The sequence below is a fragment of the Manihot esculenta genome, chromosome 14 (assembly GCF_001659605.2).
Source record: "Manihot esculenta cultivar AM560-2 chromosome 14, M.esculenta_v8, whole genome shotgun sequence".
Taxonomy (NCBI): domain Eukaryota; kingdom Viridiplantae; phylum Streptophyta; class Magnoliopsida; order Malpighiales; family Euphorbiaceae; genus Manihot; species Manihot esculenta.
The window spans coordinates 17,568,777-17,583,692 of record NC_035174.2 but is presented as its reverse complement, the minus strand read 5'-3'; the positions used below and the strand labels follow the sequence as shown (position 1 = coordinate 17,583,692).

At 38.3% G+C, this 14,916-nt stretch overlaps 1 protein-coding gene across 1 annotated transcript; it reads left to right on the top strand.

Annotated features, from left to right (window-relative positions):
* Positions 1-12,364: 12,364 nt before the first annotated feature.
* Positions 12,365-12,909, top strand: LOC110600549 (uncharacterized mitochondrial protein AtMg00820-like). The gene is made up of 2 exons (XM_021737415.1): positions 12,365-12,616; positions 12,724-12,909. Exons 1-2 carry the CDS (start codon positions 12,365-12,367, stop codon positions 12,907-12,909), a joined length of 438 nt encoding a protein of 145 aa, XP_021593107.1.
* Positions 12,910-14,916: the final 2,007 nt, after the last annotated feature.

Here is a 14,916-nt window from a genome sequence, read left to right as displayed (position 1 = left end):
TTTCGGCCGCCGAAGATGCCGCCGAACATGCATGAGTTTCGTCTCTGGAGGGAACCTTCGGCCGCCGAAAGTGCCGCCGAAGGTGCATGACTTTCGGCTCTAGAGGGACTTTCGGCCGCCGAACCTGCCGCCGAAAGTGCCCTGTTCAGCCTTCCTTTGCAGGATTTATGTGATTGTTTTAAGGTGTTTTAGGGGGTTTTTGGGGAGTATTTTAGAGTCATGTTTATGGATGTTTGGTCCCTCATTTGAGTCCACCTGTGTAGGTTCGGACCCGAGGAACCGAGGACCCCAGCAGTGAGACAGCTGCTTCAGTGTTTTGTCAGAGCTAACCTGAGGTGAGTAGAATAAACAATTATATTTTAAAGCAAATAAATATAGATTTGAGCATATTCATGCATCACGAATGCCATGTGATATTCTAAGTTGTTTACATTAGAATTCACGAATATGTTGCATTGCATAATTTGATGATGATGTGGATGGATGTTGGATGATCCTTAGTCCTCAATATGATACGATGTAATATGATACGGTATGGTATGGTATGGAAGTCCGGTTGACCCATTCTACGTCCCGGCACTATGTAAGAGAAAGACCGGTTGACCCATTCTACGTCCCGACACGTTGGAATGTTATGATATGTTATGTCTAAAAGATGCCTGGATGATCCCCAGGGATGGTTGGTGCTAGAGAGAGCCTAGAAACTCATCAAGGCATTACTATATCACTTAGAGCAATTTTTGCCAGAAAAGATCTTGAACCTGACTGGTCGGCAGGACAAGTAAGAAGAAAGCAAGGACATCGTGCGCTCAAAGCCATATGCCCAAGATCATGAAGACAACTATCACATTCGAATATAAAGAATCGAAGACCAGCAAGGGGACCTCTGATGCTATATGAGAGTCGCCCAAAATGAGCAATGAGCTGTTACCATAAAGATATGGCCATATAGCAAGGATATGATAAACCTATACGTAGTTTCACCCGTAAAAAAGAAGGCCTGGGCGCTTTAAGTCGCCTCAGGACAGCTTGACCTCAAGTTGGATAGACTCGCCCTTTCAATTTCAAGGCGAGGCTTCATAAGGAAGTTACTGTTAATAGTTACAATCTAGCAGATCCCCTTTTTACTTGCGATCACAGGAAAGGAGTCGGCCAAGATTCCTTACCAACGAGTCGGCTACATCATCGCTGGATTATCAGGAAATGTTATATTAATCTCTATCTTCTTACATTATAAAAGGAGAATAATCATAGAGACAAAGATATGCTATTCTCTCACATAACTATTCTTGAGTTCTATACAACTATTCTTGAGTTCTATACATTATGCTCACCATTTTCTTCAATTTACTGACTTAAGCGTCAAAGTGGCTGCCGTAAGTGCCAACCACCTCACATTCTTTGTCTTGCAGGTGAATCAATCACAGCGTAACTCCATTGGACCAATCACAATATAACTTCGTTCCAGCCACGCCATCAATTTGGTTTCAACAACATCACATAGAATATCTTTTTGCAAGTATCCCTAATTATAAAATAAAAATACATTTTATAATTAATTGAATGAATATATAATTAAAGAAGAGAAATGAATTTGACTTAGATAAATAAAACATTAAAATTGTTGATGATAATCTCATAAAAGTTGAAAAAAGAATTTAAAGTTGCAAAAAAGAATGATGGTGAGATAAAATTTTTAACCATAAAATCCATATTTACAGGGTACATTGTGTATCGTTACAAGATTTTTATTTTTTGTTTTCTCAAAACTAAAAATAATTTTTTTTTACTTTTTTATTTATTTTTTAAAAATTGTTTGTATAAAAATAAGTATAAATTTTTATATAAAACTAAGAAATAATTTTTTTTCAAAAAAATATGATATTTAATAATAAAATAAGAATATAAATAATTTATAAATAATTATATATAAAAATAATAATAAATTATATTTACATAGTATATAATATTATAATAAAAAATTATTATTTAATTTCAATAATATAAGGAAACTTATTAGTTAATATTTTAATTTTGAAAAATATATTAAAATGTTTCTGAAATTTTAAAAAGTCTACCGTTTAGTTTCTTTATTAATTTTAACCGTTAAGTATTATAAAAATAAAAATTACTATTTAGTTCGTATGATATAAAAAAAACTCAATAATTAATCCATTAATTTTGAAAAATATATTAAAATGCTCTTGAAATTTTAAAATGTCTACTAATTAATTCTTTTATTAATTTTAGCTGTTAAGTATTGCAAAAAAGTTTGAAATATTCTTAATATAAAAGAACTAATTAGTAGATATTTTTATAAAATTCAAGAACCAACTAATGAATTTTCAGAGACTAAATATTAAAATATTTAATAGTTAAAACTAATAAAAAATTAATTAATATATTTTTAATATCTTAAAGACACTTTAATGTATTTTTCAAAACAAAAATATTAACTAAAGAGTTTTTCCATATCATAGGAACTAAATAGTAAATTTTCTATATAAAAGTTTAAAATGGCTTCAATATGGAAGGATTAATTAGTAGGTATTTTTACAAAACTTAAGGACTAATTAATGAGTTTTTCATATTACAGAGACTAAATAGTAAAATATTTAACAACTAAAACTAATGAAAGAACTAATTAGTATATCTCTTAAAATCTAAAAGAAGTTTTAATTTATTTTTCAAAATTGAGAAATCAATTAATAAGTTTTTCTATATCACAAGAACTAAATAGTAAATTTCTCTTATAATAATTGATGCTACACGACATTCGCCCAAAAGCAAGTCATGAGCGATCACCGCAAGCAGGGGCACGTGGCACGAATTCGGTAAGAGAGGAAACACAGCCCAAACCAAGGAAAGGAAGACGCCTAAGCACTCGGTTCATCATCGAAGACTCACTCTTCCCTCAACAAGGGAGTTTGGGCACGAAGTTACCTTTATTGAGTACAGTCTAGCATATCTCCATTGCGCCTGTCATTATGAGATCACTAACCTATTAGTTAGCGACATATCTTATAAAGAAACTGGCCACTTCATTGCCGGATTATTGAAAAATTCTATATTCATCTCTGTTGGAAGAGATTGACTAAGTCAAAGTCGTTTGAATAAAAGACCTATTCTTTTGGTTGTTGGAGTTTTTTTGGCTGTAGTTGATTTGCTGTTATGTAAATAATGTAGCGTAATTGTAGTCTCTATTGTTAAGTATAAAAGCTATATATATTCAAGAGTAGCTTTAATAAAAGGTGATCACTTTCAAATTCTAATTGTTTGTCTCTGTTTTAGTGATTTGTAGTCTAAAACTTCATATTTGGTATCAGAGCCCCCACTGGGCTTCTAGAACGAGAAGTAGCAGACTTCAAGTGATCCACCACTGAAAGCATGAGTGATGATAAGATGTTGACCAAGATTCCTCACTTTGACAGTCATTATGACCACTGGAGCAAACTGATGGAAAATCTTCTCAGGGCAAAAGGACTTTGGAACTTGGTGGAGAATGGCTTTCAGGAACCTCTAGAAGGGACAATGCTGACTGAGGAGCAACATGCATAGCTTGATGAAGCCTGAACTAAGAATCATCAGGTTAAGCATTATTTGTTCTAGGCAATTGATGGCACTGTCTTTGAACAAATCTTGGATCGTCGCACAACCAAGATTGTTTGGGATTCCATGAAGTGAAAGTTTAGAGGAAATTTAAAAGTGAAGAAATATGTACTTAACTCATTAAGAAGGGAGTTTGAGGTTATCGTAATGAAGAAATATGAATACATCAATGACTACTTTGCAAGAGTGATGATGGTCTCCAACAAGATGAGGAGCAATGGAGAAGACATGTATGGCATAAAGATTGTTGAAAAAATCTTGCATACCCTAACAGAGAAATTCACATATGTCGTCGTAGCCATTGAAGAATCACAAGATACTGAGAGCATGTCCATTGATGAATTACAAAGTTCATTGGTAGTGCATAAACAAAAGTTTTGACGGACAGACAATGACGATATGGATCAAGTTCTAAAGGTCGAAGGCCAATCTGGAATAGACAACAGAGGAAGAGCATATTCCAAAGGTAGGGGACGCGGACGAGGGAGAACAACTTTTAACAAAAAAACTATTGAATGTTTTAAGTGTTATGAGTTAGGACATTTTCAATACGAATGTCCAAAGCCAAACCAAAATACCAAGAAGGAAGCTAAGGAAGCAAATTATATTGAGATTGATGAAGATGAGCTATTAGTGATGGTTCAGGTGGAACAACATGAAGCAAAGCAGAGTGATGTATGGTTCTTAGATTCTGGATGTTCAAATCACATGTGTGGACATCCTGTTATATTTTCAAGCTTGGACACAACTTTCTCTCACATAGTCAAGCTTAGAAACAATACAAAAATGGAGGTTACTGGAAAGGGTGTCGTGAAGATATGTTTGCAGGGGGTATGTTATATAGTTGGTGATGTGTATTGTATACCAGAATTAAAAAATAATCTCTTGAGTGTCAGAAAACTTCAAGAAAAGGGATTATCTATGTTATTCAAAGATGGGGGTTGCAGTATTTATCATCCACAAAGAGGAAAGATGGAAAAATCTATTATGAGTGCTAATCGGATGTTTATCCTGTTTGCTGAACCACCAGTCATAACAAATGAAGAAAGATGTCTCCAGATTGACAATATAGATCAATCAACATTTTGGCATTACCGCTTTGGTAATCTCAACTATAAAGGATTACGGACTTTGAAATACGAAAACATGGTGAAAGGCTTACCGCAAATTATAACTTTAAGTGTCACCTGTGAGGCATTCATGAAAGGCAAGCAATATCGCAATCTTATTCCTACAAAGAGTCAGTGGAGAGCAACTGAAAAATTGGCCCTAGTACATGCGGATCTTTGCGGTCCTATTACACCAGCTTCAAGCAGTCAAAAGAGGTACTTATTATGTTTCATAGATGATTTTTCTAGGAAAGTATGGACTTATTTTCTTTTAGAAAAATCAAAAAATATTTTGTCACTTTAAATGTTTCAAAGTACTTATGGAAAAAGAAATTGTAATGCCAATTAAATGTTTGAGAATAGATAGAGGAGGGAAATTCAACTCTGCAGAGTTCAATGATTTCTACAAACAAAATAGAGTGAGGAGACAATTGACCATAGCCTACACCCCAGAACAAAATGGAGTGGCCGAATGCAAGAATCGCACTGTGATGAACATGGTAAGAGCTATGTTGACAGAGAAGAAAGTACCAAAAATCTTCTAGCCTGAGGCAGTTAGGTGGACAATTCATATCTTAAATCGATCGCGTACCCTAGCTATAAAGGATATGACTCCAGAATAGGCATGGAGCGAAAAGAAGCCATCGGTTGATTATTTTTTAGTTTTCGGATGTGTGGAACATGTTCATGTACCAGATGCCAGGAGAAGCAAGCTTGAAGATAAAAAGTGTGAGCTGTATGCTATTTGGGGTTAGCACTAAATCGAAAGGGTACATAATATTTGATCCAATTGCCAAAAGAATTATAGTAAGCGCGATGTAGTTTTTGAAGATGATCGTGAATGGGATTGAAGCACTGATTTTGAAGGAGAACAACCAATGGTGTAACGACCCGGAAACCGGTACCTCTCTGTAACGGGCCGAACCGCTCGGCACTAGGATCCAGATCGGCTTAAGGCCGCCGGGACCCATAGTAAGCCTATCCTGAACTCCAAATATCCCATACATGATCCGACTGGACTACTAGTTATTAAACTTTTTCTATAAAAGTACCAGACTTAACCTTAAAAACCTCAGATATGCCAATCTGAAATAGCCCCCGGGGCTAATACACCAGTAATCCTGTCCGTAGAGTCACAGGGATCAAACCTGGTCTTCCCTCACGGTCTGGTCTTGGGTCACAGAAATCAAACCTGGTCTTCCCTCACAGCCTGATCTTGGGTCACGGGAATCAAACGGGGCTAATACACCAGTAATCCTGTCCGTAGAGTCACAGGGATCAAACCTGGTCTTCCCTCACGGTCTGGTCTTGGATCATAGGAATCAAACCTGGTCTTCCCTCACAGCCTGATCTTGGGTCACGGGAATCAAACCCGGTCTTCCCTCACAGTTATATATATATCACTGGAGTTTTCGAAACACAACATGTATTAAGCCTGGTTTGACCCATTTCTCATCAAGAAACGTAAAACAGGATACATGCATATACAAGGGATAAACAAACACTAGGCAAAGCACATTCTAAACCATAACACACTAACTTACTATCTATTACATACCTTTACATATATCTCTTTAAGGTACATCATGTCCACACTAAGCTATTACACATGCAGTCCTTTAATCAACACTCTGTTGTTGCTGACTTTCCCTGCTACTCTGAACCTGCAAAACGGGGATTAAGGGAAAGGGATGAGCTTCTAAAGCCCAGTGAGTAGAAACACTGAAAACAGTTCATTAGTTACACACTTTCATGAAAAGCGTCACAACACAAACATTCCACATCTTGGATTAGACATGACCTCAAAACTCCCTCTGAGGGCTATTGATGTCGCCTTGGTCCAATCCCCACTATCAATGAATAATGCAATGCATCAACTTCATGATTCTAATGCAATCACCTTAATACATATCATAGTATTCATGATGCATGAACTATGCTAAAACATTCTATTTCTTTTAGTATAAAAAGATTAAGGTTAGTTCTACTCACCTCTGCTCCTCAAGCAGAAACCTGACCTGAACTGACTCGGCAACACCTAACATTGGTGACCTCCTCGATCTCTCGGGTCCAATCCTACACAAATGGACTCGAATGAGGTGTCAAACATACTATGAACAACTCATAAACAACTCTTAACTAACTCCCAAAAACCCCTCTAAAACCTTACAAAACAAGCATAGGAAACATGCAAAGAAAAGCTGGACAGAGCACCTTCGGCGGCACCTTCGGCGGCCGAATGTCCTCTCCAGAGCCGAAACTCATGCATGTTCGGCGGCACCTTCGGCGGCCGAATGTGCATGACAGATCCGAAAGTCCAACTTCCGGAGGCAACCTTAGGCAGCCGAAACCACCTCCACAAAGGGTTCGGCGGCCAAATCTTCCCTTCGACTGCCGAACCTGAGTTCATCCAGAACTCAGCTCGGATGGCAACCTCCCTCCTTCAACCACTTCCACCTCTCTAAACATGCATACTTCAACTCCTTAACAACATATACTCATGTATATGAACAAAGGGGTCTAAAACTACCTAAAAACCCCAACACAACAACATACCATAACACATAACATGCTTACACCATTAAAACATCAAAAACTAAACTTTAAAACCTATATATGCAAATCTACCCTTAACCTCTTTTAAAAGCTTTAGAAGGCATTAAAATAAGGTTAAAACCTTTCCTTACCTCTTGAAACCAGAAGAGGAAAAACCTGAACCTAAGGATATGCACCAACACGTCTTCAACTTCACTAAACCACCAAAACTCTCTTTTTCTCTCAAAACCTTCAAAACCACTTGAAACATACCAAACCTATGCATGGGGTAACTAAAACACAAAGCTGACTCATGGGAGACGTGGCTTAAACCTCTGTCTGTGATCTGGAGGCAACACATGTCCATTTCACCGACTGAGGAGTGCACAATAGCTGGCTGACCAGCTCAGCTTCGGCTGCCGAATCACATGCAAAACCATGCAACGTTCGGGGGCCGAACTTGAACTTCGGGGGCCGAACATTGAGCACTTTCGGCGGCCGATCTTTAACTTCGGCGGCCAAACCTGGCCTTTGCTCCCATAGCCTTTTCTCCCCAAAACTCAATCCTATTCCATTCAAACCTTTAAATACTTTAAAACATTTGAGAAAACCTTTCTATTACTCTTCTAGAAACACTCTCACATCTTCGAATTCCACCGGACGGTAGAAATTCCGATGCTTGATTTCGCCGGGTATTACAATCTTCCCCCCTTTAAAAACATTCATCCTCGAATGTTAAAAAAACAAACAAACAAAGAAGCAATTAAGATCTTAATCTTAACCTACTTCTAAACTCCATAGCTTTCGTTGCGCACTCTGATCTTTACTCCTTTTTCTCTTTATCTTTTCTAACTTGTCACTTTCTAACTCTCAACTGGTAGTACCCAACTCTCTGGTCATACTAAAACCACAATCAGCTTTTATCAGAACAGCTAAAAGATCATCAATCCTAACTAGGAATACCTGGTACTTACTTACCAGCCTGTACTCGCTGTTGTACTAAACTATCAGAATAAAACCTTAAGGATTCATCCTTCGTTTCCCACACTAACTTTGGCATATTCTAGGGTGAGGTACTAAGTCAAATAAAACCCTTACCTACCAAGCCTCTTTTTCACTATTCTGATAACTCTTAGCTCTCTCGCTGCAGGTGCCATTCTGTAGGGGAAAGAAAGGAAGCAATGGTTCCGCGTCCAGATACCATTCTCATTCCAAACTCTAACTCCCTACCAGATGGTAAACCTGACAGCTTACCTGGGAAACATCTAGTACTTACTAGCAAAGGGCACTGAGGCTGATTCCCTGACCTGACTACGAAACTTGCTCACAAGAGCTAGAACCCTCTGATAACCTTTCCTGAGCAACTGTGAGCATAAAGGGCTGACATTAACTTCTAGGCACCTATACTCTGTCCCCCTAACGGACAACTCTGATCCATCTTCAACTTTAAACTCTCCTACCTTGTCTCTGCAGACACAGGGAGTACTGTGAGTAGCTAGCCAATCCGCCCTAGAATGACATCACACAGTCAAATCTAGAACCATAAGGTCAGTTGGATCGCATCTACCCACCACAAACTCTGACCTAAACTGACTGACTCTGCATCAGATGGATCACACTCAGGTCCACTGACCCAAGGAAAAACATTCTAAGCCCAGAAGTCATCAAACCCATCCTATCAACAGCTCACAAACAACAAGGAAAGCGAAACACTAGGGTCCAAACAAATAGCATACACATCCAAACACTTCCAAGTGAACGTACCTGACGTCACCGCATTCGATGTGTTAGCCTCCTATTGAGTCAGGGTGAAGATCCAAGCTAAAGCTAACGGAACTTCTCTCAGGAATCCACTGAAGAAAAGACTGACCCTTTCCTCTGCCTCAACTACCACCTAATCCCAGACTAACTCTAACCTTTTTCTAAGCTCACTCTTACCTTTTCTTTTTGCTCTTTTTCTGATCTATCTCATTTACTTTTACTCTGAACATGTAACTCTATTATATTCTGTTACTCTCAATCCTACTAGGATCCACAAAAACAAAAATATATATCAAAACTCTCAAAAAGAGCATACCTGGCACCACTGAATCTGATGGGGCTATTCCCTGCTGAACCTCTCTACCTGAAAAAATCCGCTGGGACTGAACCATCCAAGGCATCATACGACACTCACGAATCACATGCCCCTCCTGACCATACCTATAACATCCTGTTGTTCCTGCCAGATAGATCCCCTTATGCAATCTACCACACCTCAAATATTGTGGCTTGCCTATACCAGAACTTGGACCAGCACTACTAGTCCCTATTGTATTCTTCTTTGTCCTTCGCAGACCTCTATTTCCTTGCGTACTAGTTCTCCCCCACTTTTTACCTCTTATGGCGGCTGTACTCCAGGTGGAAGGATCATTCTCCCCTAAACTTGAAATCCTAGAATCCTTGGTCTGAGCAACACCTAAAGATTCGTCATCCATATTCACCTGTAATCCTACATCCTTTCTTTGTACATCTACTTCTATCTCTCTCCTGTTTTCTGATTCTAGATTCATTCCTTCTCTATTGCCATCAAAAGACCCTTCAGACGGATCTGATTCCACAAAACTACGCATCTTAGCTCTCCTATAGCTTTCCTGAAGAACAACACACAAGAACAAACATTAGCAAACATAGAGTTCATATGAAAAACACATGAACCTACAATATATACATGCAGAGCATACATCATAGCATTTCACATCATCATGCAAAACAAAACTTAACACCCTAGTGGACATGATTTTACTTATTGTGCTTGCCTTTCTATGACTGAATCAACCTCTTTCCGATGTGGGATCTCAAAAAAAATGCTCACACACCGTACTCTTGAGGAAACCTATGCTCTGATACCATCTGTAACGACCCGAAAACCGGTACCTCTCTGTAACGGCCCGAACCGCTCGGCACTAGGATCCAGATCGGCTTAAGGCCGCCGGGACCCGTAGTAAGCCTATCCTGAACTCCAAATATCCCATACATGATCCGACTGGAATACTAGTTATTAAACTTTTTCTGTAAAAGTACCAGACTTAACCTTAAAAACCTCAGATATGCCAATCTGAAATAGCCCCCGGGGCTAATACACCAGTAATTCTGTCCGTAGAGTCACAGGGATCAAACCTGGTCTTCCCTCACGGTCTGGTCTTGGGTCACAGGAATCAAACCTGGTCTTCCCTCACAGCCTGATCTTGGGTCACGGGAATCAAACCCGGTCTTCCCTCACAGTTATATATATATCACTGGAGTTTTCGAAACACAACATGTATTAAGCCTGGTTTGACCCATTTCTCATCAAGAAACGTAAAACAAGATACATGCATATACAAGGGATAAACAAACACTAGGCAAAGCACATTCTAAACCATAACACACTAACTTACTATCTATTACATGCCTTTACATATATCTCTTTAAGGTACATCATGTCCACACTAAGCTATTACACATGCAGTCCTTTAATCAACACTCTGTTGTTGCTGACTTTCCCTGCTACTCTGAACCTGCAAAACGGGGATTAAGGGAAAGGGATGAGCTTCTAAAGCCTAGTGAGTAGAAACACTGAAAACAGTTCATTAGTTACACACTTTCATGAAAAGCGTCACAACACAAACATTCCACATCTTGGATTAGACATGACCTCAAAACTCCCTCTGAGGGCTATTGATGTCGCCTTGGTCCAATCCCCACTATCAATGAATAATGCAATGCATCAACTTCATGATTCTAATGCAATCACCTTAATACATATCATAGTATTCATGATGCATGAACTATGCTAAAACATTCTATTTCTTTGAGTATAAAAATATTAAGGTTAGTTCTACTCACCTCTGCTCCTCAAGCAGAAACCTGACCTGAACTGACTCGGCAACACCTAACATTGGTGACCTCCTCGATCTCTCGGGTCCAATCCTACACAAATGGACTCGAATGAGGTGTCAAACATACTCTGAACAACTCATAAACAACTCTTAACTAACTCCCAAAAACCCCTCTAAAACCTTACAAAACAAGCATAGGAAACATGCAAAGAAAAGCTGGACAGAGCACCTTCGGCGGCACCTTCGGCGGCCGAATGTCCTCTCCAGAGCCGAAACTCATGCATGTTCGGCGGCACCTTCGGCGGCCGAATGTGCATGACAGATCCGAAAGTCCAACTTCCGGAGGCAACCTTAGGCAGCCGAAACCACCTCCACAAAGGGTTCGGCGGCCGAATCTTCCCTTTGGCTGCCGAACCTGAGTTCATCCAGAACTCAGCTCCGATGGCAACCTCCCTCCTTCAACCACTTCCACCTCTCTAAACATGCATACTTCAACTCCTTAACAACATATACTCATGTATATGAACAAAGGGGTCTAAAACTACCTAAAAACCCCAACACAACAACATACCATAACACATAACATGCTTACACCATTAAAACATCAAAAACTAAACTTTAAAACCTATATATGCAAATCTACCCTTAACCTCTTTTAAAAGCTTTGGAAGGCATTAAAATAAGGTTAAAACCTTTCCTTACCTCTTGAAACCAGAAGAGGAAAAACCTGAACCTAAGGATATGCACCAACACGTCTTCAACTTCACTAAACCACCAAAACTCTCTTTTTCTCTCAAAACCTTCAAAACCACTTGAAACATACCAAACCTATGCATGGGGTAACTAAAACACAAAGCTGACTCATGGGAGACGTGGCTTAAACCTCTGTCTGTGATCTGGAGGCAACACATGTCCATTTCACCGACTGAGGAGTGCACAATAGCTGGCTGACCAGCTCAGCTTCAGCTGTCGAATCACATGCAAAAACATGCAACGTTCGGGGGCCGAACTTGAACTTCGGGGGCCGAACATTGAGCACTTTCGGCGGCCGATCTTTAACTTCGGCGGCCGATCCTGGCCTTTGCTCCCATAGCCTTTTCTCCCCAAAACTCAATCCTATTCCATTCAAACCTTTAAATACTTTAAAACATTTGAGAAAACCTTTCTATTACCCTTCTAGAAACACTCTCACATCTTCGAATTCCACCGAATGGTAGAAATTCCGATGCTTGATTTCGCCGAGTATTACAAATGGAATTAGAATGGGAGGATGATATTGAAAGGAATACAATTGAAGAAGAGAACACAGTTGAAGAAGGAGTCATAGAGGAAGTTGAAATCAATTCACCAGCTGTTGCAGCAGAGTTACTAGCAAGGGAGGGCAGAAATCGATATCCACCTGTATGGATGGCAGATTATGCTTCTGGTGAAAGCTTGTGTGAAGATGATGAAGCAAACATGGCATTTTTGATGATATCAGATCCTGCAAACTTTAAGGAAGCTGTTGAAAGCTTGAAATGGAGACAGGCCATGGATGAAGAAATCAAATCCATAGAAAAAAAAACAACCAAACTTGGCGTCTAGTGGAACTGTATGGTAATGCAAAGAAGATAGGAGTGAAATGGATTTACAAAACTAAGCTGAATGAGCTTGGAGAAGCTGACAAATACAAAGCAAGATTGGTGATGAAAGGCTACACTCAGCAATATGGAATTGATTATACAGAGGTTTTTGCACCTGTGGCTAGAATGGATATTGTGAGAATTATCATAGCTTCTGTTGCTCAAAAAGGATGAAAACTCTATCAGTTAGATGTCAAATTAGCTTTTCTACATGGAGATTTGAAGGAAGATGTATTGTAGAACAACCGAAAGGATATGAGAAGAAAGGAAGTGAACAGAAGGTTTATAAGCTGCAAAAGGCCCTTTACGGACTGAAGCAGGCACCTAAGGCATGATTCAATCAGATAGAGTCTTACTTTATCAAGGAAGGATTCAAAAGTAGTTCCAGTGAGCAGACACTCTTTGTCAAGAGAATGGGAGGTAAAATTCTCATTGTGAGCATTTATGTTGATGATCTTTTATTTACTAGTGATGATGAAGATTTGTTGAATGACTTTTAATGTTCTATGAAAAGAGTTTTTGATATGACAGACTTAAGTCAAATGAGATTTTTTCTTAGTATTGAGGTGATACAAAGATCAGATGGGGTGTTTATGTGCCAAAGGAAGTATTCGACTGAAATTTTGAGCCGTTTTGGAGTACAGAATTATAATCCAATTTGCAATCCTATTGTTCCTGGATAAAAAATTGGAAAAGATAAAGACGGTATAAAAGTGGATGCATCCCAGTACAAGCAGATAGGAGGAAGCCTAATGTATCTCACAGCAACTCGTCCTAACCTCAGGTTTGTTGTAAGTCTGATTAGTCATTTCACGATGAGTCCTATACAACAACACTTATCAACCATAGAGGACTGTGAACTAAAGGGTTTTAAGGTATTTAAAAGGGACTCTGAACTATGGCATTCTTTACAAAAGGAGCAGTGATAGTGATTTGATTGGGTTTATTAATAGTGACTATGCTGGCGATATGAAAGATAGCAAGAGTACTTTAGGCTACGTGTTTATGATGAGTGGAGGAGCAGTAGCTTGGTCATCTCGAAAGCAACCTATAGTCACCTTATCAACCACAGAGGCAGAGTTAGTGGCAGCAACAGCATGTGCTTGTTAAGCCATCTGGATGAAGAGGATACTAAAAGAAATTGGTCATACTCAAGCAGAGAGTGCACTATTAATGTGTGATAATACTTCGACTATAAGATTGTCCAAAAATCCAGTTTTACATAAACGTTCCAAGTACATAAGGGTCAGGTTTCATTTTCTCAAAGATCTTATAAGAGAAGGAATTATTAATTTGCTGTTTTGTGGCACTCGAGATCAACTTTCAAATCTGATGACAAAGCCTCTCAAGTTGGAAGCATTTCAAAAATTGCGTGAAGAACTAGGCATGTGTACTGATTCTGATTTGAACTAACTCTTGCAGAAGGAATAAGTTCAAGGGAGGGAATATTGAAAGAAATTGACTGAGTCAAAGTCGTTTGAATACAAGATCTGTTCTTTTGGTTGTTGGAGTCTTTTTAACTGTAGTTGATTTTCTGTTGATTTGCTGTTATGTAAATCATTTAGCGTAAATTGTGACCTTTATTGTTAAGTGTAAAAGCTATATATATTCAAAAGTAGCTTCAATAAAAGGTGATCACTTTCAAATTCTAATTGTTTGTGTCTCTATTTTAGCGATTTGCACTCTAAAACTTCACGATCTCTACCCTCTTACAGTATAAAAAGAGAAGAATCACATAGGTAAAAGTATACTATTCTTGAATACAAAAACTCTAAATAATTCATCACATTCTCTCTACTCCTCAATATACTAACTTGATCGTTAAAGTGGCTGTCATGGGCATCCCACCGCCATCTCACCTTCACTTCCTCTCAGGTATAACCAATCATAGCACAGTTACCTTCCAGCCATGTTATCAATCTCATATCTGCAACATTAATAATAAAATAAAATTATATTTTATAAATTAATTAAATAAATATATATTTAAAAATATGAATTTGATTAGTGAGATAAAATTTTGAAATTTTTAATGATAATTTGGTAAAAATTATAAATAAAAATAATGATTTGATAGAATATGAAAGGAGAAAACCAATATTTGTAGTTTTCCGTTTTTTTATTTTTGATTTCAAAAATATTTTTTTAATTAAGTAGTAAAAATAAAAATAATAAATTTTA